General features: G+C 35.2%; 1 protein-coding gene and 1 pseudogene across 2 annotated transcripts in view; both read right to left on the reverse strand.

The window, feature by feature from the left end:
• Sbf2 (SET binding factor 2) overlaps positions 1–25,601 on the reverse strand; it is a 508,807-nt gene that overhangs the window by 240,983 nt on the left and 242,223 nt on the right. For both annotated transcript variants that reach the window (XM_004634868.2, XM_023719341.1), the window contains exons 7-13: positions 11,943–12,075; positions 10,435–10,543; positions 8,272–8,385; positions 5,125–5,202; positions 3,753–3,866; positions 2,801–2,929; positions 112–210 (exon numbers count right to left, since the gene is read on the reverse strand). In XM_004634868.2, the coding sequence (XP_004634925.1) occupies positions 112–210; positions 2,801–2,929; positions 3,753–3,866; positions 5,125–5,202; positions 8,272–8,385; positions 10,435–10,543; positions 11,943–12,075 (776 nt within the window). The remainder of the gene's footprint in view (positions 1–111; positions 211–2,800; positions 2,930–3,752; positions 3,867–5,124; positions 5,203–8,271; positions 8,386–10,434; positions 10,544–11,942; positions 12,076–25,601) is intronic.
• LOC101566972 lies at positions 13,459–14,723 on the reverse strand (annotated as a pseudogene).

The raw sequence follows: 25,601 nt of genomic DNA on the forward strand, positions 1-25,601 counted from the left end.
ATATACTTAGGCAAAAAGATTATCATGAGAAAGATGAAAATTTTATTTTCTCAAATGAAACACCTGATTACCACTTTTAAAACTAATATATGTTTAAACAAATACACTTACATTTTTGAATAGTTGCTCAGCAAGTTCTCTGATGTGCTTTATCATCTTCAATGGGTTATTTTCTTCAACTTTAATTCTTTCTACTTCAAAAGCTACCAACTTGGAAAAAGAATCAAATGGCAAAATATCAACTCCAAAGTATGCTGAATTAAAAAAAATTATGATCATTTCATACACTTTGTAAATCAAAAACCATCTAAAATACAATAGTATTTTAAAACAAAATATTTCATATTTTTATTTGGTTTCCCCTCTATTTTAGGTTAAAAAGGTCGATTGAATCCTTACATTTTTGCTGGTTTCTCTTTGATGATGGCAGCCCTATTTCTGGAACTCAAGCAACTTCCACAGGCCTCACTCTGAGAATTTTCTTACTCAGAGAAACTCAAAAAGTCTCTAAACACTTTTTTTAACTTACAAACCATGAACCAAATGCTCATGTCAGGTTGCTCAGACTCCAGTCTGTTGACACTGTTACTTAAACTGAGACAAGTTACTTAAACTGCTGGGCTTCAGTTTCCTTACATCTAAAATAAGACAGAATGACAAAACAACCTTTAGGTTCCTCCCCCTCCCTCCCTCCTTCCCTCCCTCCCTCCCTCCCTCCCTCCCTCCTCATCCATGCATATATATCTATCTCCTATTGATTACTGATTACTGATTACTGGGAGAACCACATGAGCTTGTAAATGTAGGATACAGGAAATGTGCTCACAGAAAAAATTGGAGGGTAAATAGAGGGAAATAAAAAAGAATAGGAGCAATGAATATTCTTCTTTTTAGAAACTGATATATTCATTGGAACAAAGCACCATATAAAACCATCCATGGTTTCCCTATTTCAGGCCAGGATTTAGAAAGACTGCCATACAAAGGCAAACTTTGGCTTCATTCTTACATGCCTATTTGATGAGTGTGTGAGGACAAAAAAAGTACAATACAAACTGCCTCTTAACAACCCACAAGGTCCCATGTGGTAGGCTGCCCTAAATAAGATTCCCTTTCCTGGGATCAAATGCTATTTTCCTACAAAAGCATAGTTCCATATAAAAAAAAAAAACTAGAGTAAAATCAGGAATTACTTATGTCTGATGCCTTAAGTCATCATGTATATAGAACACAGAACTAGATAAACACCAAGGGAAGAGCCCCTCACAATCTTAGTGCCTTTACTTTATCATTGTTTCTAATCTAGAGGAGACTATATATATTCTCCCTATAAAGTTAGAGACACAAAATGAAGCTTAATGCAGTCAGCTCTCAAAGTTAACTTCTTTTAGAAGCTTTGAAGGAGGTTGCAATAAAATCTGAGTATGGTGAACAGAGGATCATGGTTGAGTGAAGGTATAAGCAAAATACTCCATGGCAAGGGAATAACATACAAAAATAAAAGCAGAAGAAAACACGTTTTCTGCAAATAAACAATCTGATTGTTTAGCTGTTATGAAGATGCCAGAAGGAATGAATGAGGAAAAACTGAACAGAAAAGAAAAAAGAAACATAAACTAATATTACTAAGAATAAAATATCAGAGACTAACACACTGTAAGAACTGTAAAAGACCTTGAAGAGCATTTAACCTCTAAAGACAATTATGTTCAATCAGTCCAGAATCCAAAAGCTGATGTTAGTATAATCAATGTACAATCACATCAAAATTGATCAACATGGAATCAATGTTCAATAACCATAGAAAGAACTGTGCTTCTCAGGATTAATTGCTCCCAAATCTTCATCCCAAACTAAAGCAGTCCTGTCGAATCTATGTCATGTGTGTTGTAGCAGGCTATTTGTTTCACTGAAAACTAAAAGGTTTGCCATCACTGAACTAAAGCACTTTATACAGGTCTTATAACTAAAACACATCGTTCTTCTATAATTCTTACTTATCATTAAAAATAATAAAAGATCATTCTCATCTGAAGCAAAGAGACTCTTTATCTTCATGAAATAAAATCACCAGTACCAAAATATGATCACTAATATACTCTCAATAACTTAGTATTGTTTTTTATTGACTTCAAGGAACTCTTAGATTTACTGGTTCCAACACAATGCTCATTTCAGAAACAAATAATAGTCACTGTTTTATGTTCCAAAATGCACTGATGTAAACATAAATGACAAATACAAAGGTGTTTTTAACAACAGAAAAGGAAAAATGCATCCTTATTGTGAGTCATAGCAGCCTTATAGCTCCCTTTTTAGGGCCAATTCCATTAATAATAGAAACTAAATCTGTCTTCTACATATTTCATATCTCCTAAGGGAGGTATGCAAATGTTGATTACTGGTTAGTAAGAATGTCATGAAGTTAACCTTTAGTTCCAAGACACTGATGAACTACATATAACTGCAATTTGAAGTCACAGCTATGCATCAAAATTAGATCCTTTCCTCCTCACAGAATAATAAAGGAATTGCTGCATTATTGTTTTAAAAATGAGTTCAACTTACATAGTCTGTCATATTTTTAAAAAATATTTTAATCAGCTATTTAAAATTCATTGCTTAAAAATTTTATATGCTTCAAAGACATCCTACAAGGTTATGTGATTAGCATAAAACTAAATATTTGGATATCTAATTTATAAAATTTTAGGTAAATATTAAAAATACTACCTCTCTACTTTTAACTACTACTCTAATGATACCTATACATAATGCATTTATTTTATAGCAACTATACCTCATCAAAGAGATCACAGGTTCTATAGGGAGGACCTCTTTCTGAAACAAAACCTGCAAATGCCATTCCATTGAGTACTTTAGTGAGGAAATCATTCTCAATCAAACCACGCTGCCCCAAGAAAGCTGTCTGTAAAGAAAGAAAATGTAAAATGATAATTTATTATTTATAATTTGATAATGAGTGCATGGTCAAAACAAAAATATAATAGATGCCTGCATAAATGCTTTTATGTACAGTTGCTTGTTATAAAGTACATTTATCTCAAAACTTTTTTCTGATATCTTGAAATAGTACATCTATTGGAAATAAAACTGAACCTGTCTATATAGCAGGAAAAAAATCATTAACATTCAACTTCAAAGGAAACTTTAAAATTTTACTAAAATTAAAATACTTCAAAGGGATTTGATTTGAAACTGTCTCATTGCTGTTTATCAATAAAATTTTGAAAAAATAAATAAATAAATACTTCAAAGGAAAGTACTTTCAGTTCTATAATATTATTAAAAACTGTCATTGGTTATGGTGGTGCCTGCCTCTAATTCCAGCTACTTGGGAGGTGGAAGCAGGAGTCTCAAAAGTTTGAGAGAAGCCTGGGTAACTTAACGAGAGCCTTTCTCAAAATATAATAACAAAAAAAATGAGCCGAGGGTGTTCCTGGTGATAGAATACCCCATACCAATACCACAAAACAATTCCCACTACTATAAATAACAACACAAAATACATCCTCATCACACAACAATTAAAGTTGAGATATATGGCTAGAAAAAGACAAAGCAGTGGTTTTATTACATTAGACTTGACTTTTTGGATAGATAAAATAGAGAACAGTGGGGCCGGGGAGATGGCTCATTAGGATAAGTGCTTGACTGGCAAACGCAAAGATCTGAGTTCAATCCCCGGTTCTGCCAAAAAAAAAAAAAAAAAAAAGAGAACAGTATCTTACTTTGTGAAAATGTATTACTGGCTCTGCATGAATTCTTATAAGTTGTAGGCATGATCTATAGCCTTGGAAAAGTTGTGCAAACAATCTAAGGAACACTGCTCGGACTTCTTTATCCTGAAAATATAAGAAAAAAACACATCTGATAATCTGATTTCTTAGAAATGAAATATCAAGTCAAAAAGATAGGGAAAGGGGCTGGAGAGATGGCTCAGTGGTCTAAAGCACCTACCTGAAACAAGCTTGGCAAAGCACAGGGACCACGGTTCAATCCCCCAGCACCACATGCCAGCCAGCCCGGCCCCCTGGTGGGCTGAGCTGGCCACACACACATAAAATAAATAAATGTAATAAATAAAAATAAATAAATAATTTTAAAAAAAAAAGATAGGGAAAAAAGCTGGAAAGACTGTTTCTGCTTATTAAAATTTTGTCTCATTAGTAGTAACAAGTGGTGGGCTTCTAGTCCATTTCACTGTTGATATGTTAGGCTGCAAACAGTGCTTCATGCTCAACCAAACAAAATTTGCTTCTAGTACATCCAATTTTCTTCTGTGGAACAAATAAGTAACATAGTTTTTTTTCTTTTATACTGTTTCAAAAGGGCACATATCCCACGTCCTTTGATTTTTAATCCACCAAAGGAATTACATTAACAATATAAAAGAGAAAAACCTTCAAAAAGATCTTAAAAGCTTATAAAATTCTTCCAAAGTTTATCTGACTAATAAAAATCTGTTCTTATTTAATAAGGTATGATTTAAAAAATTTGTTTTGACAATCAAGGTTTTAATAGAATCACAGTTTCAAAACTGTAAGGAAAGTTACAGATTTAGTCAATCCCTTATTGATAAGGAAATGAAGGTCAAGAATACTTAAATTAGTTGTCAAAGATGTTTAGCTCTTTGAGTCTCAGCAGCCATACATTTATAAGAAATGCACTGGGAAAAGTTAAAAAGTGGTTCCTGTTATACATTCATACTTTTTGTGAATTCTTTTTGTCTACTATTCAAACTTGTTTCTCTCCAATGATCAACATTCATTGTTTCCATTTTTGTAAGATTCTTCCTTTAAACTCCTTGCCTGGCAAGTCCTTGACACTTGGCACTTTTCTAGGCTCTAGACTTTTGTTTGGTACCTACTCTTGCCTCCCCAGGCCACATTCATAGCTCTCCACTCTTCTGGCCAGGACACTAACCTGTGGTGCCTCCTTGAGTAAGATACATAGAGAGTCAAGGACAGTTCTAAATTCGACTTGGGGGGACTTTTTACTATGCTGTCCATCTAACTATGACTTCACTCAGCTTCTCTAATAATCCTACAAATAAAACCACTGCTCTTTTAAAGAATCAAGTTTAGTTGTTAAAATTCTTACCAACATTTTTGAGTGGGATAAAGCTGTTCGTGGAGGAGGAAAAGCATGATCTGCTACTTCCAAATCAGGGTGTAGAATCTGAAGCAAAGATGTTTAATGTAAGATATCCTAATATCAGTAAAACCCATATTTAATGTTTGGGGCATTACACTAATAGGTTAGTACATAAAATAAATCATAATTTCCTCTATGAAATAAGTTAGGTGAGATAGTGTCGTATACACTACTGTGGAAAGATCTCTAAGACAAAATGTTTAGTGAAAAAACATGTCATAGAAAAAGTAAAACTAGGCCCCAAATACACACACAGGCACTGATATTCCTGGGAATGGAAAGCTCTCCCAAAATACATGTTAAATGGTAAAACAGCAGTGATCGTTGGGAAGGGAATGGTCTGGGGGCAGACTTACATGTCTGTGCAGTTTATTATTTTAAAGAACAGATATGAGTGTTTATTTTTATGTTTCTTAGTATAATTAAAAAAATTAAGATGTGAGGACAGAATGAACATGCTTTTTAACTGTGCAGTCCAGAAGGGGAAAAGTATAGTGCAAAGTTGTAAATGCTGTAAATATATAACATATAAAATATGAGTTTTGATAATTCCCTGATAATTATTAAAATCCCTATTAAGTGATCACATGGATGATTTAATCACTATAAGCTTTCTAGAAACAAAATTTTTTCAATCACTCAGAGACTATGTTCTCAGCTATTCCTATAACCATGTCATCTATACAATTATATGGTTAATATTTTTCTTTATTTTATTTTATTTTTTTATATTTTAGGGAAGGGTCTACAGGGTGTTCAGCGTCCCACTACTAGATCGGACTCTAGTAGTCCACCTGTTTACAGTCTCCTACGAGCTGGGATCACAGGCGCGCGCCATCACACCCAGTCTCAATTGCTGTCTCAGCACAGCTCGGGTGCAGGGCCAGCATGGCAGGCCCAGGGATCAAACCCCGGGGCCCCTGCGCCTGCTCGTAGGTACTTTAATTTGTTGAGCTATTTGGCCAGCTCATATATTTTCCTTCCTTCCTTTTTTTTTTTTTGAGCAGAATATATTTATCGGGGGAAAGAAAGCTCCTGTCCAAGAGGGGTACAGGAAGGGCAACCGAGTGGGCTGTCCCCCATAATTGTCTTTAAGTTAACTCAGCTTTTGAAACCTCATATTTTTAGATGGTATCATCTTTGAAATCACAAGTTTATGCACTAGGAAAACAGTCACATATTCACCTCTGTATAAATCACTTATCTTTTAGATAAAAATCAGGAAACAGGTTTAGAGATGGGATGTTATTTGATTAATACGTCAAGCATTAGAATGTAGAATCCTGCTCTAGTATTTTTCCCCCTCAATTACAATATAAAATGTTGCATTTTATATTTAGATGTCCCCCAAAGTCTCATGTGGTACTGGGTGGGACTTTTTATACGTGGCTGGATCTAGAGTGTGTGATGCTAGCATAGAGAGTGTGATGCTGGGATAAAGGATGTATGATTACTGAATTAATCCACTGACTGGTTTGGCATGGTTCTGGGTACGGATAATGGGAAGGACTACCTGGGTGCTAGTGCTACCTGACCTCAGGGTGTGTAGCTTGGATAGAATATAAGGACATAAAAGGGACTGCTGCTGCAGCTTCTGATGCTGAGCTACTTCAGTTTCGCTTTCTTCTGCCTGCCCATGCCACGCTGTGCCATGCCATGGACTGTTTCTGTTCTGTAATCCTCCTCTGTGATCCACTTGCCTTGGAGCCAGCCAGCTCTGGACTGAAACCTCCACACACTGTGAGTCAAAATAAACCTCTTCCCTCCTTTAACTTTGGATGTTGGATATTTTGCCTCAGCAATGAGACACAATATTACTTGTATTCTAGGTTACAAATATATTAGGAAAAGTCAGTTTTTTCTAAATGCTCCTTTTAATAGATTACTACTGTACTAACATAAAGACTAATATAAAACTGAAAGTATTCTGAGAATAAAACCCATCCTGGCAGTTGTAGACTTCTCAGCTTCTATTTAAGGAAAACAATTCCCAAATAAAACATTTTTGAATAGCCCTGACTAAATTATTATTAAGAAGAATATGAAGGCTTTAATTCTAACTTTTTCATTATTTTTCAGACAGGATCTCATTATGTAGTTCAGGCTGGCCTTGAACTTATTATGTAGCCCACACTGGCCTTGAACTTGTGGCGATCCTCCTGCCTCAGCCTCCTAAGTACTGGGATTACAGGCATTTACCACCACGCCCAGCTTATTTCTACAAACCACATTTAAAAAAGAATGCAGAGGGCTGGCCAAAGAGCTCCCCAGATTAAAGTGCCTGCAAGCAGGTGCAGGGGCCAGGGGCTCCATCCCTGGGCCTGCCATGCCAGCCCCAGCCCCGGGGCCCACTGAGACAGAGACGGAGACTGGGTATGGTGATGGGTGCCTGTAATCCCAGCACTTGGGAGGCTGTAAACAGGAGAATCACTATGAGTTTGATCTAGTAGTGAGATCCTGAACACCCTGTAGACCCTTCCCTAAAATACAGAAAAAAAAAATGCAAAATTTCTAAGGCTTGATTTTCTGATGATGGATAACTGAGCATAGAAGGGGCTGTCAGTGAAATAATGTTTTAAAAAATGAATTAAGGTAACATAACCAAAATAAATTTGTTTTGAGCTGAAAAACTCAGGCCACAATTTTTAGAACATGCTTGCATAAAATACTGGTATTTAATATTACAGAGGTCAAATCTTCCTGTACTAACCTGAAAACATTGACAAGACAATATCACACTGTTTACCAGTGCAAGATGGACATTACAGAACAAAATCAGGGCCTTTTTCAAGGAATCAGAATTTTGAAGGAAAAGGCCTATTTTATGTTTACAGATATATTTCCAATACCTAGCACAGGATGCGGTTTATAGCAGCTACTAAATAAATATGTTGAATGAAGGAATAAGTGGAGAACAAATGTTCAGTTAGGATTCCAAGTATACCCTTTAAATAATTACCCAGAAAATAATTTTATTTTCAATACTATATGTTTTAAACATATAATGCTCTTTTAAAATTAATTACACTAATAATTTTTAATTCCAATTGTGAGTTTTAGATCTGAATCAAGAAAATAAATAATTCTTCATACCAAAGAAAGAGCTGCTTGAGTCTGATGTAGAAGTGGTTCTGGGAGGGAAGAGAGGTGAATGCATTCAGGAATTTTAATAGTGCCTCCATCCAAATCTGCTATGATTACATCTAACTGAAAGAGATGTTAAAAATTAACCAGTTATTAATAGAATACATTTCTTAAGAAAATTAAATTGGCCTGATTAATCCAAAATGAAAAGAATCAATTGTGGAATCTCTAGTCTTCAGGTTTTCGCTTCCCAGTTAGCTACCATTTTATGTTCCAGTTTCCTTTGAAATTAGGTGTTTCCCACGACTACATTTCTGCCTGTGGGAGAGAACGTCTGCACTGCCAGCAGCTCAGGACAGAGGATGCTGTAAGGTTCTCTCGTGTCCTTTTCCTTTTTCCCTGGGCTGGAACTATAAACTGGCAACTGGCATCAGTTTAGCCTTAAACATTCAGATGGTGACAATCCCTGAGGGGATTCTGAGAGAATAACAAGAATGAAGCATCAACCGTAAATGACTTCATGGAGGAGCATAGGCTGATGTGAGGGAATATTTCTATAGACTGCTGTATAACTGTTACATAAAATTCCATTTTTTCTAAGCCATTATATTTTAGGTGCTTAGTATAGCAATCTAGCCACATCTTATATAAACTAATATTTATTACAATAGTTAAGTGAAAAAATTAGTATATAAAAGAGTACTACTTAGGTGCACAGAAAACCTAATTTTTAACCTTTTTACAATAACAAAAATATGAAAATAACAAAAATATGAAAGAAATTAGCAAGATTAAATTGTTATACTGATAATGTGATTATACTTCATTCTCATTTATTTATTCATTAAAAATTTTAAGAAATTCTTATTTGGCAACACTTGCTTTGTCCTGTTCCGAGTAACTATTTACATTTAATGGTAATAAAATTATATCCAAACATATAAGTGTGTTTCTATTTAGTATTAATTAGAAGGCTGTACTGAATATATTTGACTTGTGCATATTTTTATATGTAATGCCAAAGTTAATCAGAAACTAGATATCAACACTTAAAGTTAGGAAGAATATTATATACAGTTAAGATCCTAATCATAATTATGTTTAATAATCTTCTGTTATAATCTGCTGTTTAAATGACATCTCTGATTTGATTACAACTGTAATTACTGTGTATGTATCATTAAAGCGTAATTCTTTGGTAGCAGCTGAAAAACTAAAACAGAAATAGAATTACAGAGTCTTTTTGGATAAAAATGTCATATGACCTAATCTTTTCAGTGCACAAGTTTTCTTGTACTGCTTGAAAATTATCATGTAATCTGATCTTACAGTCCACTTACAATGTTTGTGAGTACACTCCTCCATTCACATTAGAAAACACAAATGGGTAGGTAGTTCTACTAGTTGGAAACATTTATGTTGAACAGAAATGTGTTTCTATGCCCATTATACCCACAGATTCTATTTCAGCCTTTTTCTCAAGACATCTACTTAAATATTATACCTTTAGCTATCAAGTAATATTCAATTATTTCCTGAAAAAAATTCATTATGGCATTATAGCACAGTTTTTAAACTCTTGACAATCCTGGATGTCCCTCTCTTAAGTGCTTTATTTTGTTCAAGTACCTCTCAAAATATGAAACCCAGAACCAAACACATTATTCTTGAAATGTCTTTTTCTTCTCTAATATTTTATTCATATGGAATGAAGAAAAAAAAAATTTGGTGGGGGCTCATATCCAACTTGTAATCTATCTCCTTCAGATTTTTTTGCTTTCTTATTAGCCATTCAGTATTAGGACAGATCCTACTTCCAAATATGAATAAATTAAGCACTGATAAATACAAATAAAATTTTAATTCATGGTTTATTTATTTACCTTATTACATCATATACAAGAATAAAGAATACAGAAAGGTAAGCTTAACACTAACATGATGGACATTCAAAAAATATTAATGAATTTATTTCTAAAATCTCCCATATTTGTTATAAAGCAAAATTAATATATTTAGACTTTCCAATGATGTTTTCCTTCCAGTCAATCTTTTCAATTATAAATGCAACAGATCTGAAAATGGTAATAGTTGAAATACTATAGCAGTACTTAAGGAAAAACAAGAAACTTCTAGACTCAGTAACTAGAAATTTTAAAGATGAATACTTACAAGTTCATGGACATCAGTTTTAAAGACAGAATGTACTCCAATAATGAAAGGTGTAGGGGAACTCAGAACTTCTAGCAGCTGAGCAGGAAGAATGGGAATGTAAGGATAGCTGGAAATAATAAAAAATGTATTATATATATATATATATATATATATATTTGTTTTTCCACAATAAACATACATACTTTCATTTTCATGCTGTATGTATTTTAGATTATGTTTATAAATTATCAATATTTTATGCTTAATATTCAAATTTTGAAAGAAGCAATTAAAAATTTCTTCATGTTCAAGACACAATCAAATACAACAAGACACAAAAGAAATGGAAACCAGGTAAGGTTCCTTTCTCTCCTTTCCCTAAGTAGTATCTCTGAGAGTTTTAATAGTTTGAGAGCATTTCTCCTGTAACAGAAACTTGAAATCAGGGATTAACACTGACGAGGCATTTCTCAAGACTAAGCAATGATTTTTCTATATGTCATAATTATTAAAATACCATTTTTTCTTTTTCTTTTTTTGAGATAGTGTCTTGCTACATAGTTCAAGCTGGCCTTGAATTTACAGTGATCCTCCTGCTTCTCAGATTTCTGAGTGCTGGGATTACAGAGGTGACCCACCATGCCATAGTAATTGCACTCAATAGGAATGGCAAAAATAAAGTCAATATTCAATTTTATCTGAAAGATACATTTTAAAACTTTTTAATAAGAAATAATAAGAGGTAACTTAAAATTTTAAGTTTATATGAAGCTCAGTTTCCTATATTTTGTTTCTCAAATTGATTAAGCAGTATGTCAGATGAAAATATTCTACTTATTACTATCAGGTATCAATTTGTTTTTCACTGTCACATGAAAAAAAATAAATTAAAGAGAAAGGAAAAAATTATAAGGAAGCCCCAGGTATTTAATTCAGTTTTGACAATTACTAATGCATAACTACATATACATGTAGTTATATATATGTAGTATATATATATATATGTATATATATATATATTATGATATGTATATCTACCCTTACTGTATTTTAGGTACCAGGAATCAAACTCTAGACCTCGTGCTGGCCACTGAGCTACAACCCCAGCTCTATTATATTATTTTAAAGAACCTCAGCTATTATATAATTTATACATAAATACTTTAGTAGAGACCTAAAAAAGTCTTTTTTATTAATAGATCAATAATATCCCTATAACTCCTAAAAATAATCCTTTAATATAAAAAGCAAAAATACTTCATTGCTAACCATATTCAGAGAGAATTAAATGTTGCTGACAATACTATCCAGATTAAATTATTTTCACTAAATTAATCAACATTTCATAATGAACAATTTGGAAAAGTTCCAAATCTAACCAACATTTTTAATTAGAATTACAGCTCTCATAATGGCATAACTTTATAAGCTATGCCTATGTGGTTCAAGATCACTGTATCAGGACACTTTGACTTATCAATAAGTAATGTATAATTTGAGAATAAATAAATTATTAACAATCTCACCTATATTTAAGAGGAAACATTAAAGATTCCAAGGCTCTACAGGCATCACTAAGTCTCTGGAAACTCGCAGAATGGAAGAGAACCTTATTTTCTGTGAGGACTGCACAAAAGAGGCTGAGGACATTCTGAATTCCTGAAATCACAAGAGCAAAGGTGGATCACATGTAATTTAATTGTATTTGTATAGCCAACAATCATAAACTTACAATGACATGTAAAGAAAAAGCCAGTATTTAGGGGAAATGTTCAGCTAAATTATAATTATCCATAATCTATGGACATCTATTTCTCCAGATTTTCAGTTTTGCCTTCATTCTTCAAATTAGTGTAACACACACTGAACATATTTGTTGTTTAGAAATACAATTACTTTCTTTTCAAGTCTCTATGCAAGTTCTCATGCTCTTCTTTCTTCCCTTTTAAGTCTATTTGTCTGATGTTCATAACGATGTTTCTGAGAATTATGAACTACACAGACAACAATAGTCCTAAGAGATTATAATGAAGGCTACACTGTAGCTGTGCTAATTTTGTTGTACAATGACTTACATAGTTGTGATGATGCTGTCATATACAAACCTACTAGGCTGCCAGTTGAACAAAAATATAGCACACAGGGGCTGGGGAAATGGCTCAGTAGAGTAAGCACTTCCCTGGTAAGCTCGAGGGCCTGAGTTCAATTCCCGGTTCCACCAAAAAAATAAAATTAAATTAAAATTAAAAAAAGACAGCAAACACAATTGTGTGCAGTATATAATATTTGAGAATAATTGCTATACAATGGGTTTGTATATTTATACTATACTTAGTATTTTTTTTGACAAACTTTTTATTTAGTATTCTGTAGTTGTTTAACACACACTTAAGTGGTCTTTCTGGGGGAGGGGAAAGAGGAGGTTCTTGCAGATTTCCAAGGAAATGTCAAAAAGGCAAATTATGGCCAGCATTATCCATTTGCTTTTGGGTTTACTGGGTGAACAGCACTTTCCTTACATAGGTCTTTTCATACTGAGGCCTTTTCATACTGAGAACATGGTGATTTCAGTTGGAAGACACCCTGAAATCCTAAGAGTAGCATACCCTGACCACCCTTTAATAACTAGCTTGTCTGTACAGGTAAAATGGCTCATCCCTCAATGGAGATCAGTGTCCATCTAGATGGCTAGATGTGTGTGGAAGAACTCAGAATTGTTTGCCTTATTTACTGGGGAAAAAAAATCAGGTAGGAAGTGGCTGTTAGGGACACTTCCTTGGAAAATTACAACACTAGTACAAGTCAAACCGTACATACTTAAAAATTTGCATATTGAGAGCAAGTCATAAAATCAAATGAAATTAGACATGTTTACTTTTCTTTCCTCACAAGAACATAAAAATTATGTAGGGGAACTTAACAGGAAATTTTAAAAAGGTAACAAAATTTTCATTTTAGTAGTCCTTGGATAGTCAGGACAGAACAGTTTCCACTTTTTTTGTTTCTTTGAATGGAGATTTTGGCCCAAAGATTTGTTTGTTTCTAGTATCTGCTTCTACGTCCCCCTCTATCAATATGCCCTCCTCCATGGCCACCACTTGTTGGTGCTATGACTTGAACTGCTCTAGGAATCATGTGGAGGCTATCCCCTTTCCATAGGAGGGGGAAGTCCTCATTCTTGTCTGCCAACCCGATCATGTACACTTGAGTAAAGACCACTTTGGCCACTTGAGTAACTGTCTCAACTTCTACCATATCCATCTCGTGAGCTGCTGTAGTCATCATAGTGACCGCTTCCACCATAAGATAGCAGGGGTCCTTGTGTAGGTGGAGCACTATGAGTTACCATAACTGTCATATCAATCTCTGTAGGAACATCCACTCAGATGATCTGAGTCATCACGATCCTGACCATATCCATCTCTATCACTATAGCCTCTTGATGGATAGTCATCAGGTGAACTGGAATGACCATAATCATGGTAAGTATAATCTGTTGGTGGTGGGGCATAATCTCTTGTATCATGAGAACTTGGGTAACCTCTGCTTGAATAGTTGTCTTTAGTTGAATATACATCATCTCTTAGAGACAAGTAAACATCTTTGCGAGAAGACGGGATTCCCTATGAGGTGGGTCTCTGTAACTATCTCTTCCACGTGATACTGGGGCTCTTCCTCCCATTCCACTGCTGCTTCAAACTGGTCCTGATGAGCTGATCTTTTTGGAGTAGGACCCCCCCACTTTGGTGGTGGTCCCCTTTTCACTGGAAGGGGTCCTCTGGAAGAACTCATGTTAAAATTCATGGAATAGCCATCATCATGCATGTGCCCCCCATGTGAGGGAGGTCTCCTAGTTTCTTTACTTCCTCCTCTAATAACTCTGGGAGGGCCTCTGCTTCTGGGAGGTGGAGGTGGTCCTCATCTACCACTTTCAAATGATGGTTTGGTGGCTTGTTCCACTTTGATGGCTTTTCCATCTAAGGACTGTCCATTCATGTCCTTGGCTGCATCCTTAGCATCTGCTGGACTTGCAAAGGTAACAAAAACAAATCCTTTTTTTTTTTTTTTTTTTTTTGTGGAACCAGGGATTGAACTCAGGCCCTTGAGCTTGCCAGGCAAGCACTTATTCTACTGAGCCCTCTCCCCATTCCCAAAATCTTCTTAATTTATTGGTTTCTCAGTCTTTCAACAAGAGTACTTCCACTATCCATACATACTTTCTAAACACTGTTTCAAGGGCTTTCTCATTTGTTTTCTATATTAAGCCCACCAATAAAGAGCTTTCCTCGGTGATCTGCTTCAACCATTTTTCCCCTGGTAAGTCAGAAGGGTGGCAATGGTCTCAAGCTTCCACGAGCTTGTTGACAAGGGCTGACCACACAGCCCAGCACAAATGACAGCTACCAGTTGCTGGCATACAACTGAAAGGCTGCTGGCACTACTGCACAACCTATACTTATTATTTTAGAATCTACTGATACATATGTGCATGAAAGATTCATTTATGGCAAGAATATATGTGATTTTCATGCATCACATGAAAATTACATCATGTTAGGTTGATCTGAATAATGTTATTTGATCAAAGGTACTAACGTGAGGCTTCTTATTGTATTTATAGCAACATTGGTTTATTGTATTTTCCTTTAAAAAAAAAAAAAAAACCCTTCTAAGGCAAAAGACAAGTTGTTGCATCTGGTTCTTCATACAACCAAAAAAGAGGCTCTCAAAAAAGAGGCCCTAGTAGACCTACTTGGATTTTGAGACAACATGAACCTTACTTAGGTGTTTTATTGTGGCCCATCTGTCAAAGCTAGTTTTGAGTTGAGACAAGAATAAGAGAAGGCTAGGGCTAGTGTGACTGAGGCTAGGCGTGGTGGTGAGCACCTGTAATCCCAGTGCTTGGGAGGTTGAAAACAGGAGAATTACTACAAGTCTCATCTATGTAGTGAGACCCTGTAGACTCTGTATACCCTGTCCTAAATACATATAAAAAAGACATATACGAGAATAACATTAAATTCAGTACAATACTTATCTCTGAGAATGTAAGCATACATAAGTTAATTCACATTTATGATGCTATTTTTATTAAGCTAACTCATGAGTGTATGGATTTTTCAACATTTCTTTGGAATAATTTACAGAGAAGTAACAAGCATATGAATAGTTTACAGAGCTGGTTATGGTGGCACATGTCTATAATCCCAGTACACAGGAGGCTGAGGCAAAACTGTTACAAGTTCAAGGCCAGCCTATGCTATACAGTGAGTTCAAGGCCAGCCTGAACTATGGTGTCTCAAAAAACAAAACAAAAGCAATCTTCCTTATGAGCCTTATTACACTACTTGGATTCATTTTGGTATCAGGTATCTCATTTTTTTTTTTTTAATGTATTTGGTACAGGGTCTCAATATGCAGCTCCAGCTCACAGAGATCCTGTTTTCAGCCTCCCAGCACGCAGTCTCAGTGTCCAGCTCAGCTGGCTTGCCTGGGGGTAGGCTAAGTGGCATGATAGAACCTGGTCCCTGTGCTTGCCTAAGCAGGCACTTAGTCTGCTGAGCTATCTTGCCAGCTCTTCCATTTAGTTTTCATATATTATTAGTGCTGTTCAATACAAAGCATTTCCACAGCTTTTAAAAAAATTATTATTGAAATGATATTCACATAACACTGAATTAACCACTTTAAGGTGAACAATTGTGATGCTTAATACATGCACAATGTTGTAAAATGACTACTTCTATCTAGTTCCAAAACATTTTCATCACTGCAGAAATCCAATAAGCAATTGCTTTCCATCCCTTAAACTCTGTTCCTAATACTTGCCCCATCTGTATTCATTCTACATAGATATACCTGTTTTGGAAATTTCATATAAATGGAATCCAACAATTTGTGACTTCTGTCTATGGTGGCTTACTATATTTTTTCAAAGTTCATTTCATTATTCTAGTAACATTTACAGTACAGTATTTGACTCCTTTTTCTGACTGAAAGGTATTCTTTTTTTTTTTTGGTCTGAATGCCTTTAGGGCAGGTTTGGCTGGCTTGAGTTGTGGGGATGGAACCACAGCAACCTGAGCCTGACTGCTTTGTTGAAGCAGCCACTTAAAGAAATGAGCTAAGGGGCAGGCCCCCTTTGACTGAAAAGTATTCTACTGTGTGAGTATATACTATACTTCTTGATATATATAGTGTATACACAGAGTGTGCCAAAATAAATATACATACTTCAGGAAAAAAAATCTGTATGATGTGTGTCTTACTTTTTACTCGTTGCTGGGACAAATACTCAATACTCAGAATGAAGGAGGGAAAATTTAGCTCACAGTTATTGGAGGTTTCAGTGCACACTCAGCTGGCTCCAAGGCAGAGCAGCACATGACAGAGAGCAACCTTTCATGGCGGCAGCAAAGAGCAAGAGCGCAAAAGGAGTAGCAGCAGCTCAAGCAGCTAGCTTCTCTTCCCTCCTGACATTGTAATGCAAATTACCTGCCCCAGGGCAAGTGCAGCGTCCACACCCACAATAATCAATCACAAACTCCAGAAGCTGCCCTGCTACAGACTGCATGAGGCTTTGGGGGGACAACTACACACAAACCGTAACAATGTGTTTTCAACAGATGGTATCATCTGCGTAGGGTGCATCCTATAGGATGCCATGTATCATAGAAAAGCCATTCCGGCTGGCCCTTAAAAGAAAGAATTGAAAGTGCAGCTATCTCAATGACTAAGGTTACCCAAACAGCAGTTTGCCATATGGAAGCCAATGGCCTCTTGTAATTGTAGGGTAAATTCTTTTGATCGTGATGTCACCATAAATTTACTGTACAAGCTTTTCTTTTCCTAATGTATACATTTTTGGCAAACTCTATGTATTGTATCACATGCACACACATACATGTGCTGTACTTTGTGTATAAATACAAGCATACTGCTACTGTAATTGTTCTTTTAAAAAATGAACTCATAATCTTATTGTTGCTGCTTTGAAACAGTTTCTCACTAGGTAGTCTAGGCTACTCTGGAACTTACTATGTAGTCTTTAACTCTTGATCCTCCTGCTTTATCTTCCCAAGTGCTAGAATTACAGGTGTGAACTACCACACATGTTTGAGTACCTGTTTTCAATTTGGGTATACCAAGGAGTGGCAAGGTTAAATGGTAATTCTATATTTAACTTCGATTCACTGTTTTCTATAGCAGCCAAATTATTTTCTTGCCAGAAAAGTGTGATAGTTTCAATTTCCTCACATTATCAATAACACAACTGCTTTTTTTCTTGTTAACAATATTTACAGTGTCTGCCTGGCAAGTATGAGGCTCTGTGATCAATTTCTGGTACTAAAAAATAAAATAAAGTAAAACCCACAATAAGGTATGTACGATATTTCCAGGCAGGTGCTGTGCCACTGAGCTACATCCCTGGTGGTATTGTGGGTTTTACACTGTGTGTGTGTGCGCGCGCGCATGTGCAAAGGGTCCCACTACAGCTCAAACTCAGAGTGATCCTATTTTCTGCCTCCCTAGTGCTGTGATTACAGGCATGTGCCACCACAGTGGGACTCCATCACCAGCTCAGCATGCCTGGGGGCGGGGCTGGCATGGCATGTGGTGCCAGAGATCAAACCCTGGCCCCGGTGCTTGCCTAAGCAAGTGCTTAGTCTACTGAGCTATTTCACTGGCCTTAAGTTTTTTTTTTTTTTTTTTTTTTTTCCTGCAGTGCTGGGGATTAAACACTAGAGCCTAATACTTTTACTGTACCATTGAGCTCCTTCCCAACCCCTTCACTGCAGCTGCCACTGTCATCACTGTGAAGTGATACAGGAAAGGGGCAGGCCCATCTAAGCCTGTGCTATTATAGCACTTGGACTCTGAACCTCCAAAACTGTGAGCTAAACACATCTTTACTTATTTTATAAGTTAGTTGTTTCAATAATTTCATTTTACTAATGCAAAAGTGACTTATACACTATGCTTATAAGCTACTCTGATTTGTTTTTGCCCTTTTCAGTGTGATTATACTATTCATGTGAGAGACATGGAGTTTGCTTCCATATGCTTTTCCTTTTTAAGATAGTCTTACTTTTTTTCTTTTCTTATCCATTGTATTTATCTAATCTTGTTTCCTGAATATGTAAGACATTAACAAATTTCAGAAGTCAAAACTATACATGAAGTTATACCTAGAGATATGTTATTCCTTCCTGAACTAACAATAGTATTTTTCAATGCCAATTCTTATTTCATATATAATCTACTATCATTATGTAAAACATTCTGGATGCCAGTGGATGTGTACAGATTGGGACTCTTGTATTAGCAATTTTTTTGAGCTGAACTGTTTACAAAAAAGTTATAAATATATATATATATATATATATATTTTTTTTTTTTTTTTTCCTCATTTTATGCATTTGGTACAGGGTCTTACTATACAGCTTGGACTCGTAGTGATCTTCCTGTTTTCAGCCTCCCCAGTGCTGGGATTATAGGCCTGTACCACCATACCTGGACTTGGTCACCTGCTCAGCAAGCCCTGGGGGTGGGGTTGGCATGGCATGTGGGACTGGGGATCGAACCCTGGACCCTGCACTTACCAAAGCAGGAAGTTAGTCTGAGGAGCTATCTTGCCAACCCTTGTATTTTTAAAAAGTCTGTGAATGTGTCAAGTTTTATGGTTGCTATAATCAACAAGGGTAAAAAAAAAAAAAAAGACATAACAGTACATAGCAAAAATGTAGAAATAAATAAATCTACTATAGTAATAATTACATTAAATTTGACTGTTCTATACACACCATTGAAAAGAGATTGCCAAATTAGTTTATCACAATATCATATTTGTAGCATTATTAGCATCAGATATATTGTGAAGAAGGTAAGGATACAGTCATAAAGCCTTCTTTCCTAATTAGACTGTTGCCACTTAGATTTTCATTGCTATCATAAAACACCTGAGGACAAAAATTTAAATGAGGAAAAGATTTTTGGCTTCCTTATGGCTTATGGTTTCAGAGAGTTCAGTTCATGGTTAGCTGGCTCTATTGCTTTTAGGATGGGGATGAGGCTGAAATCATGGTAGAAGGGTGTGGTGGAAGAAAGCTGCTTACTTCATGGTAACCAAAAAGGATGGGAAGGAAGAATGGAGAAAAAGAGGAAAAAGAAGAGTGGAGGAAGGGGGAGGAGGAAGATGAGGAGGAGGGAAAGACAGAGGGTGAAAGCATAAAGTGGGGAGAGAGGGGCCAGGAAGAACATAAGCTTTTCAAAACCTCCCATTTGGGTCCTTTTCCTAATAATACCATTACACTATGAACTCAGCAGTACACTAATCTATTTGATCCAATCATTTCTTAAAAGCTCATAAGCTCAAAAACCTTTATTTAGCACATGGGGGACATCTTATATCCAAACCATAACATCAGCTTACACTACCAAACGGAAAGAATGTGATATACTTACTAAGAGAGGATAGCACATGTTTTGTAACTTTGAAATAAGTTAGGGACAACATTCTAATGTAAGGTTAAATTTTACATTATTCCCAAACGTACTAGCGTTAGAAACAATTTTCCCATGCTTAGTCAGTAGTACTTAAATTTCATGTTCTTAAAAGTCACATGCTTTTTTACATAACTTTAAATTTTAAGAACTTATACTAATGACTTTTATTTTTAAATAGCTATGTTTGTTGCTGTGTCCAGTTACAGTTATTTAGAAATTCAATTTCTTTGACTTTTTAAAGTCATAACAGCTTTCTATGTAACCTTGAATTATTTCCGTGTCTTCTGTCAACTATAACAATTATAGAGGAATATGAATAATATTTCAGTGATAATTACTACTGATTTCACTACAATAGTACACACACATCCTGTTGATTACTCAAAGAGTAAAGCATTTTGAAAAACTGCTTCCTGATCTCAATTTTATGGAAGGGTTAATGTTCTACTAAAATTTATTGCCTCAAACATTAACATGTATTTGCTTCCTGTTTTGAAAGGGAAAAAAACCCCTCACCTTTTCTCCAGAATTCTCCCTTTTATTGGATAATATGTTATATGACTAGAACATTGTCTCAGCTTTAATATGGGTAAACTGAGGAATGGGCCATGCTATGAAGACATGATATATTTTGGAAAGCCTTACACAATTTATTATAGTCCTTCCTATTTTATCCAGGGTGGAGAAAACAGTATAGTATCAGTCATGACTTAGAAAGTCATGAAAAGGGATATTTCTCCTTCATTAAACCAGTATGTATTCATTATGTACTATGTTTTAGGTAATGGAATACAGGACTGAACAAAGATAATCTCTCTCTCTACCTTCACAGATGAAAGTTTTACATATAATTTCATAATTATCACTGAGAGGCAATGATTGGTGTTAATAAATTTAGCATGCTATTTCCACATATGTTAGATACAGAAAATCTCCTAAGTTAAAAAAAAAAAAAGTTAAGTTTCGATGAGTTCAGTAACTGAAAAGGGCATATTTTAGGGGTTATAAACATGGGCTTAAATATAACATGAATTAAATATATTTTATGCTCATAGAAATAGAGCTTTGCAATGTGGGAATCTCTAAATATAAGAAGTCAATTACCAAATATACATGACCACAAGATTTAAAATCTAAAATTGTGTATATTCCAAATAGGAATTCATAAAAGGCCACCTGAATCAAAACTATATAAATATAAAGTACATTTCCTTTCTTCTTGAACCTAGTAATTGGTTTTCTTTCTGGATCGAGGATAATCACAATAAATCAGTCCAGATTTCCAGTTTGTGCTTGTTCTGATTAACCAGGTTTTTAACTAACTTTAATTATAAACACAAGAATCAGGAGGCAAAAGATCCTTGAGATTTAAGTAACAAACATTGGAAAAGGATAAATATTATGCAAGAAACAAAAGAAAGGGCACTGTCTAGCAAAAATAAATATTTTAATTAAAACTTCTTCCCTTCTTTTACCATTTCCTTCCTTCTTGCACTATTAAATGACTACTTAACTATGAGATATATACATATCAGATATATACATATCATTCTAGAGATTGGTAAAAAGAAATTTGAGATCAGTTCTTAACAACAGTTCAGTAAAGGTTGCAGATTTCCAAAAAATAAAGCACAATAAAATACAGGTACATACAATGTCATATGACGCAAAGAAAAGAGGGCTATTTATCCTGCCACCATTAGAAGCTGCATTTTATAAAAATATGAAGCTGCATTTTATGAAATACTTTAGAGATGACTCTAAAGTATCTGTATTAATCACCTTTCCTGTCACTGGGACACAATATCCAACAGCTACAACTTAAAGCAGAACATTTTAATTTGGCTCCTGGTTCCAGAGGATACAGGCCATGACTGCCTGGCCCCAAGGCAGAAACATAATGGCAGAAGAGCATGGCAGGACAAAGCTGCTTAGTTCATGGTAGTCAGAAAGCAGAGCCAGAATAGCGCACCTGAGAGGAAAGGACCCAGGACAAACCTACATGACTAGACAGAAGTCTGCTTTACTAATCTTCTAGGTAGCTCTCAAGACAATCATGTTGACAATCCAGTTTAACTGCTCCAGGGATAAAGGAGCCAACTGAAATGTTGGACAAAATAACTTAATACCAAAGAAGAACACTTTATTATGGCTATCTTGCCTCAGATCATTTGTCTTCAACAAAGGATAATTCAACACAAAGATCTATTTAATGGTATCATTTAAGCATAAAATGGCAATGGGAAGGACAGTTTTAAACCAGGATCCTTCTGAGCGATCCTCAAATTATATTATGTAGTGACTATATACTTCATGTATGACTTTACTAACCATATTATACTAGTCAACAAGAACTCACTCAATAACTGTTTTCAGTATTTACAAAATGCCCCTTTTATAGGATTAGCACAAATATTTAATCTTTAACTTTGAAATGAAAATTAAGATTTTTTAAAAAAAATTTCATGCTAGAGAACAACTTTAGGGCCTCATAGATTCTAACAAGTGCTCTACCACTGAGCTATATCCACGAACTAGCAAACAGCTTCTTAATGTCATTCTGACTTCCTCCTACAGCTGTTGGCACAGGGGTAACCAAATATCTTACTGTTCCATTCACAGCTTCTCATGACTGCTTGTACCAGTACATATATATCTTTTTCTTCTAGAATGCACTTCTAATTTTCTAGCTATCAAAAGTTTTCTTATACTAACTGTATTAAACTGATTATTTTACACACACACACACACACACACACACACACACATTTTTTTTTTTTTGCGGTACTGGGGCTTGAACTCAGGCCCTTGCCCTTGCCAGGCAAGAGCTTATTCTACTGAGCTATCTCCCCGGGCCCTCCTTATAGTGGAGAGGTATGTTTTGAAAACGTACCTATATCTTCACTAGGCTAAGAGTACCTCTGGGAAAAGAATTCAGATTTTTTTCATCTTAGTATTTCTGGTGACTAGCACAGCATCTGGCACATAATAATAACTTTGTAAAAATTTGATCAAAAATATACTTTTATCATCAGAAGATGAGCAGATGAAGTCTTTATTGTGGACTTATACTATTTACTATAAGAAATTAAGCTGAATAATCTTGATCTCTGAAGTAGACTAAACATGGTAAGCACTTTCTTCAAAAAAGTGCACCAGAATGAACTAGTGAAAAGATTTAATCTGTTTGAAATTTCCAAAGAACATAGGTGATATTCACACTGTCAAAAGTAATCACAGATAGTAAAAATTATATTTATTATTTTCTCCTTTTCTATCTAGGACACAATATACATTCAGAGTAATAGTATAAATTTTTCTATTGTCAAATTCTCAATCTATCTTTTTAAAACCATATAGTGTTGAAAAAGAAAAGGAATATTTAATCTTTTCCTGTTCTAAGTAAGAATGACACTAATGCCACCATGAACAGGCTGAGGGAACTGAATAGTCAGAAACATGATTGAAGGCAAGATATTTTGTCCACTTAATAAAAAAACAACCAAAAAAAAAAAAAATCAAACCAAAACAGGAAATTACTGGGAGTGAGGTTCCAATGGCATTAGTCCATGTAACTATTTCAGGCAAATCTAAACTTTTAAACAGTGAAAAAAAAATCATCCTAATTTTTAGAAAGTAGAACATAGGAAATGGTATCATTTATTATATTAGATCTCTCACAGGAAAACTAATCAAGGCTACAAAAGACTCTTACAGTGTTATCTGCTTCCACTCTATGCTTTATAAAATTGACGACCACCATCCCGCCCCCAACCCATGTAGTGAACTCTAACAATAGACTTAATACTGGGCAGTTTCAGCAACAGTCTAACCAAAATGACTTCTGGCAAACGAATACTTCTAGACAGGATTATTACCACCACATGCTTTCAAAAATACAACTCTGTGCAGAGCAATAAATCTTTCTTTCTGCTTTCCTTCTTTACTTTCTTTCTATTCTTCCTAAACAGCAAATTTAGAATATAAAAGCTGGGGAAAATTAAGCTCACAATACTTGAGTAAAACAACGGAATCTGATCTTCACATCTTGTATCATATTGTACACCAAAAATCTTTTTTTAAAAAAATGTATTTGATACAGAGTCTCACTATGCAGATTGGATAGTGATCCTCTTGTTTTCAGCCTCCCCATGGCTGAGATTACAGGAGTGTGCCACCATGCCTGGACTCTGTGGCCCATTCAGCACACCAGGGAACGGGGCTGTTGCAGCATGTGCTGCAGGGCGTTGAACCCTGGTCCCTATGCTTGCCTAAGCAGGCACTTAGTCTGCTATTTTGCCAGCCCTGAAAATCTTATAGGAAGATATAATTACTGTTTCTTCAAGATGAGTATACTCATTTGTTTATTCAATAGCCACTGATGGCTTCTGTGCCTGAGGCACTATGACAGACATACAGAACGTAGAATAACACAGTAGTTTTTGAATCTGACAGTCTCCCTAAGGAAATGTCATTACAAATACCCCTCCTCCCCCCAAAAAGAAAGAAAAAGAACAACAAAGGATAGAATTTATGCACCACCTCTATTACAAGTGAAACCAATATACATCAATCCTGGAATGCCTATTTCAAGATAATTTTATTATATGAGACAGATAAAATCCCTGATTTTCTCAAACCATTGCATTTGCAAGTTTTGTTTTAATTAAAAAAAGCTAGGTACACAGGTAAAAATTAAATAGTTTTATAAATTAATCTTTTTTTTTCTTGACAGGTGTTTTTAATAGGCTCTTCATTCCAAAATCATTATAGAAGATGAAAGGACAAAAACATGATTACTGAATTAGAATTCAGACATTTGTTCTTGAGCGGGCCCAAACAACCTGTTTCTTGCAACCAGCCATAACACCATGGTTATTCTGATGATGTCATCATAGGGTATTATGACCTAGGTCCTGTCAGCTGGCAAGGAAAGTTTTTTTAAATTTATTTATTTTTATTGAGAAATAAATATAAATGAGACAGTTTCACAGCTAATTAATAGGACAGTTTTGATAATCAATACACTGTACATTGTTATCTTCTTAGTGGTTATCCATAGTACAAGAAGCAGACAGGATATTCTGTCCAAACACTGTTGGTACACCTCTTTCTTCTCATTGAATTAAGGGAAAGTAGCCGTAAATGTATCCTAACTATTTTGTATATATAAATACAAAATGATCTTTCCTTTGTATCCTTTTTTTTTTTGTCCTGTCAGAGGTGAATATTCTACTAGCATTTAAATGCTATAGGTGTTTGAATTCAACTAAACAATCTAACACTGTCTAGCAGTCTATAATATTAGTGGGTTATCCTCAGAAGTTATTGACCTGAGCCTTTTACAGCTCACCGTATTAATATGGACTTACTTTATATACCTCGTTTTTATACTTTTCTGCTGGATAATTAAGACCAAGATATAGCAAGACCTATATAACAAGAAATGTAACTTTTGTATCTGAGAAGGTCAGCCAAGTACTCTCAGGATTTATCCTGTAGCCCTGTACCGCCCTTTATACATCCTTTTGTCAGTGTCAGACATGAGGATGAGTCACAGCCACTGCTTGACCAATCTGCTCTCTGTGAAAGCTTGAGAAAATGTTTTTTCTCTCCATGTGACTCTCCCCAGGCTCACTTTACATCATTGAACACATTCCTCTGTGGCTCCATAATCT

Source organism: Octodon degus, unplaced genomic scaffold, assembly GCF_000260255.1.
Source record: "Octodon degus isolate 3935 unplaced genomic scaffold, OctDeg1.0 scaffold00067, whole genome shotgun sequence".
Taxonomy (NCBI): domain Eukaryota; kingdom Metazoa; phylum Chordata; class Mammalia; order Rodentia; family Octodontidae; genus Octodon; species Octodon degus.